The 6,082-nt window shown below is 35.3% G+C and overlaps 1 protein-coding gene across 2 annotated transcripts in view; it reads left to right on the plus strand.

Moving 5' to 3' along the window:
- rhbdl1 (rhomboid, veinlet-like 1 (Drosophila)) overlaps positions 1-6,082 on the plus strand; it is a 48,976-nt gene that overhangs the window by 20,921 nt on the left and 21,973 nt on the right. For both annotated transcript variants that reach the window (XM_024285046.2, XM_024285047.2), the window contains exons 3-5: positions 4,435-4,659; positions 5,343-5,491; positions 5,584-5,696. In XM_024285046.2, coding sequence (XP_024140814.1) covers positions 4,435-4,659; positions 5,343-5,491; positions 5,584-5,696 — 487 coding nt within the window. The remainder of the gene's footprint in view (positions 1-4,434; positions 4,660-5,342; positions 5,492-5,583; positions 5,697-6,082) is intronic.

Consider the following 6,082-nt stretch of genomic DNA (forward strand, 5'->3'; position numbering starts at 1 on the left):
CTAATGTTTTTGGCTAATTTAGCATCTAATAAGGTTTTTTTTTAGCTATTCTAGAGTTTAGCTATTTTAGCACAATGATCGTTTTTGGCTAATTTAGCATCTGCTGAGGTTTTGGGGGCTAATTCTGAGTTACGCTAGTATTTTAGCCACATGCTAGCCTTTTTTTTGGCTATTTTGTCATATACTGTAGTTTCTAAAGCTAATTCTGAGTTAAGCTAGTATTTTAGCCACATGCTAGCCTTTTTTTTTGCTATTTTGTCATATATACTGTAGTTTCTAATGCTAATTCTGAGTTAAGCTAGTATTTTAGCCACATGCTCACATGCTAGCCTTTTTTTTTTTTTTGCTATTTTGTCATATATACTGTAGTTTCTAATGCTAATTCTGAGGTAAGCTAGTATTTTAGCCACATGCTAGCCTTTTTTTTGGCTATTTTGTCATGTATTGTAGCTTCTAAGCCTAATTCTGAGTTAAGCTAGTGTTTTAGCATGTGGTTGCTTTTTTAAGCTAATTTGACATCTACTGAGGTTTTGTGAAATTCTAAGTTTACACCTCTTATGCATTTTTAAGTTTTTAGCATTTGTTTGATTTTTCAAAAAATTGTTCAACTTCTTTGTGCAAATTCTGCAATTTCTGTAACTTAAATCCTTTAGCAACTTTTGCATTATGCAGATAGCTCATCATTTTCACAAATCCCTCTAGTAATTACTTAAATTTCTTCGGCATCTTTAGCAAAAATGTTCCACATATTCATCAACCACATTCAGCAAAAAGCATTCACACTAGCGTTATTGAAGGTAATGCAACTTTTATATTTTTTAGAGTTTTTGTGTGAAATTGCCCCTTTTTTGCTTTACAAACAACTTTAACTTCAACTTTAAACATTAGCTTTAAAAGACGTTCATACCTTTATTCTCCACAACACCTGCTGAGTCTGAGACTGCAGGCGGTAATCATCAAGTACCTCCTCTTGGAGGAGATTCACACCACCCCAGATCCATACTGGACAAGGTTAAGGGAGCTTGTAGCTGCGATCTGTTGTTGCAGATTTGTACAGTTAAATTTAGCAGCAGCTCCATCATCCCTGCTTCTTTTTCTTCTCCCTTTTTCTGAGGCAGCACTTTTGTTTTTGTGGACTGCTTTGTTATCTTGTTTGCTCCTTTGAGCTCTATTGTTCAGACCACATCAGAGTTGTCAGGGGGTTTATCTGTGATTTATGAATGTTTTTTGTCATAAAGAGGAAATGTAAATAGATTTCTGTTTTGTTTAGGGTATTTCCTGCAGTAACTGAGGTGGGAAAGCAGGCGGTTCTCTGTCTCGGTCTTTAAAGTCTCTATTCAGGACTAAAAACATCTAGTTTAAGAAATAATGTAAGTTTTTTTGGTCTGCAGAATGCTGCAGGGCTGCTCAAGCAAATCTCTGTGATTAGATGTATGTGCAGACAGACAATTATACGCTACCTCGTTTTTAAGTTCCTGTGATTATAGTTTCATATTCAAATGCCTTCATCAGAACTTATCCCCTGCAGCATCTTTACTTTAAGCTTTAATTATACCAGAATACACATAATTAACTCATTTCTTTGAACTAATGTTTAGCTGCAGTTTTGTACAATCTAAAAATTCAATCCTAAACTGATATTAATACTCAATTGCTGTAATTAAGGAAGAATCCTTTTCTGATATATTTGAAAACAAAAGGGAATCTCTTGATAAATGTAATCATTTTTTAATGTTTTTATCTTAGAATCGTGTGCCTTGATGTATAAAGTAACAACCAAACATAAAATAATGAATAATAATACTGTAAAAATGGTCAGCACACTGATTTTCATTACTTTTTTGTTCTTGTTTTTGGTACAAAAAAGCAAATACCTTAAGTATAAATGATGTACAAAGAGAAGGTGACTTATGATAAAAAAAAGAAAGGCATAAAATACACTTTTCATTGCAATTTATCTACCTTATCAGATTGTTTTGAACGTGTTTCTCTTAGAATCTGGGGTTAGTTAACCAGTATATGAGCAAAATGACAAATACGTTTTGTTGAAGAAAGACCTTTTGAAAACAATTTTTTATGCATTTTATGTACAGAAAATACCCTAAAACTCAAATATTTTAATTATTTATTTCCTTTTTAAAGTGGTAAAGCCTCATGAATAATTATCAATTATCAAATATTGATATCAATTATTAAACACGGGTGAGGAAGTGTGATGGTATGGGGCTGGATCCAGAGTTGGTGATGTAAACAGATTGAAACACAGCTGCCACACAGAAATCTTCAGTATTATACATTTTATTCTCGTTGTTCAAAGGCTAATCCTTCAGTAGGATAATAACCAATAAAATAAATTCAAGCTACAACCACAGGATAACAAAATAACAAGATTGTAACCGTAGAAACATGGAGTGGGCAGAACAATGTCCAGACTTGAACCCTATTGAGCTGATTTTAAAAGAAATGAACAAAACAGTGAAAGAAAAGCAACTTATAAGCGTCAAACATGAATGGAAACGTCAGCAGGAGACTTGGAATGAAGAATATTTCATTTCTTTTGCAGAAAGTGTAAAGCAGCTACATTGTGCAGCTGATCTACCCGTAGAAAGTGGCCACTTTGATTAATGAGGAGGATGGAATACATTTCCATCTACAAATTGACTCAAGGATTTCTGTTTGTACCATCCTTTTGTCTCTGAGTGCAACAAGAAAGTGTGCTGAGTACTTTTCAATCAGAAACTGGAGACACAAAAATGTTTTAAAGTCTAAAACCAATCATCTTTTCAAAAACATTCCCAGATTAATTATGATTATGGATCTCTCCGTCTTTAGAGCTTTTAACAGATAGTGGTAAAACTCTAAAAACAAAGAAGAAAAAGATGAGATTGAAATAAATATTAAAAGCAAACAAGCATAAAACATAAAAAATCAACTTTTTTTAATGATTATACTAAATATCAGATTATGTATGGAGAGAAAATAGTATAATTTGATTTGTGTGTGTGTGTAATTTTTGATTTATAACTCATAAAATACATTTAGTGCATTACTGTGTACTTGCAACTGTGAATTCACATGCACAAAATACAAAACGCGCAACTTAATATGAGGTCCAGATTACCCCCCTTTATATTGATGTGCGATCTCTCCCATGACAAAGGTGGACAGGAGAATCCTTAAAAAAAAAAAAAAGGTCATTGTGGGTCCAGATGACCCCACTTTTAATGTAAAAATGTCTAGGGTAGCACAAAGGTTACAATGACAACAGCTTGAGACTAACTACACACTCAAATCTTTTAAAAGTACCCACAAATCGCTTGTTACACACACAAAAACACATTTACACACAAAATTGTAGATTCTTTTCATGTCACAAAAAATTGTGTGCAAATGATGTGTTTAAATGCTGCTAGAATGCTGGGTCATTAGAGCTTTCTTATTAGCTGCTTTGAAGTTAAATTGTGAATATTACACACCAGGTCCTGCTCCACATCCGGGGAGCGGAGCGGCTGATCAACTCTGTCCGCTCTCTGGGGGTCAAGGAGGTCAAGCTTCCTGCTTACTGTGGCGAAGGCGCTGGTAGGGAAACGGCAGCCGCGAGGGATTTGAGTGTTTAAAAACACATATTTTGACTTTTTTATATTACTTATTAGTCATATCTGTTTAGGAAAATGTCAAATTTCACCAGATAATCTTAAATTCAAAGCAGCTGATAAGAAAACTGATGTCCCAGTATTCTACCAGCATTTAAACGCATCACTTACACAGGAATAATGAACAGTCTCACATTACACTGTAAATTTTAAAGATTTGTGTTTGCAGTTAGTTTCAACCTGTTATTTTAAGCTGTATTTTTTTTCTAATTTTGTAATTTTTGTACATGTGAATAGACATTTACAAATTTATGTATAAAATGTATTGTATGAGTTACAAATCAAGAATCACACACACATGCGAAGTTACACACAAACAGTTAGGCACACGATACAAATCAAGAAAAGTTCACACAAATCAAATACTATATTCTCTCCATACAAATGTAACATTTTTATATATTATTCTAAGTAGAGTAGTGCTGTAGACTTACTGAAATGAGTAAACTAGTGGTTGAAAACATTTCTTTTAGCTTAGATGAAGGATAACACCTGTTTGCATTTATAACTGAACGCCTCACGTGTTGCGTAGCTGGATAGGAGGAATCTTTTGAAGTGACATGAGAGATTTTGGTTAATGAGCAGAGGAGGTCATGGGGGTCATTTCAAACGGAGGTGAGCCAATAATAACAGTTTTTTCCCAGTTTGCACAGTGACTAATGATGAATTTGTACATGCTTTTTATGAAAAATGAACAGTTTTTGTTTAAAAATGTTCTTCAATCTGCAGTTATTTGAGTTAAAAATGAACTCAATGAGCTTCTTATGATTGCTTTTCTCAGATGAGCAGCAAACGCTCCAGCAGTTTCCGACGAGCCATAGCCAACGGTCGCCGCACGCTGCAGCGGGAGATCCTGCTGGACGAGACGGGCTTGGGTCTGTACAAACGCTTCGTCCGCTATGTGGCCTACGAGATACTGCCCTGCGAGACAGACCGGCGCTGGTACTTCCACCAAAACCGCCTGTGTCCTCCACCGGTCTTCATCGCCATCGTCACCATCGTCCAGGTTAGAGGTCACAGCAGCTTCAATACCCAACATCTGAGCATTTATAGTCATAATTCCGCACATTTACTCCAGGGATTTTAAAACATTTTCTCCAAGCTGAGGATTGCCTCGGCGCAGTTGTTTGCAAAACATCTTATGAAGAGATTTCCAGCCTTTGATGTCACACTCGTACTGTGAGCTTGAAATGAGCTGGTAACCCGTTTGGAAGCCAAGGGCTTTAGCTGCTGCATTTAATGCCATTCCTTCAAGCTGAGACTCTCAGTTCACATGGAGGCCTCGGAAACCAGGTCAGCAAACAGCTTGCCCACCACAGTGGCATTAATTGACCTATTATGTTCACTTTTGCGAGGAAGAACAAAAACCTCACAAGGGGATTTGATACTAAGAGCAAATAAGATCTTAAAACGTAGAGATTTTACTTGAATTCACAATCATTTTTGCAAACAAAAAAGTGGTGGCTCTCACTGGTGCTGAATGGTCTGCAATCACAATGAGAATAGGATGATAATGGTTCAATTTTGTTTTAATTGTTAGAGACAATGGGTCATTATTTCATGAATGGAAAGTAATAGAACTAAACCACGTTATAGGGGGAAAAAAAATCAGCTGAAGAATGCAGAAAAAATATTCTCATAGAATAATAGCTTTTGCTTCTTAAGTCACCTTTTTTCTCCTCTTTTCAGATTATTGTGTTCATGTGTTACGGCATCATGCTCAACAAGTGGGTCCTGCAGACCTACCAGCCTGACTTCATGAAGAGCCCGCTGGTCTACCATCCCGGCCACCGAGCGCAAGTGTGGCGTTTCTTCAGCTACATGTTCATGCACGTCGGGTATGAAAGCGAACTCAACGTTTGCTTGATAATTTCGTTTAAAATCCGATCATTGAGTGAAATTGTATTTACTTTTTGTGCTGACTTTGCAGTTTGGAGCAGTTAGGATTCAACGCTTTACTGCAGCTGATGATAGGGGTTCCCTTGGAGATGGTCCACGGCATATTACGGATAAGTTTGCTGTACATGGCAGGAGTCCTGGCTGGTAAGGACATTTTTAAGATAACTCTTTTTAAAGACACATATAATACAGGATGCTTAAAAAACTGCATTCCTAATATTAATAATTTTATAATATTTTGTTTGAGTTAAACTATTAAATGTCTTACTAAAAATGGACTAAAACACTTAATATTATTTATAAAATTGTATATTTAAAAAAATTACATTGTCATACCTTAGCATAGTCAATTCTGATTTATAGATATTTTTGGGAAACTTAAAATTAAATTAAAATGTGCATCAATGAATGAAAAAGATGCATAGGAACCATAATGTTTTAATTCTTATGTCAGACTGATTGAAATTTGCTTTTTTTGTGGTGTTGGATAAAAAGTTCCCTTTATCTATGGTGTGTTATATAAATGTAAT

This window comes from Oryzias melastigma, linkage group LG19, assembly GCF_002922805.2.
Source record: "Oryzias melastigma strain HK-1 linkage group LG19, ASM292280v2, whole genome shotgun sequence".
In the NCBI taxonomy this organism is placed as follows: Eukaryota; Metazoa; Chordata; class Actinopteri; order Beloniformes; family Adrianichthyidae; genus Oryzias; species Oryzias melastigma.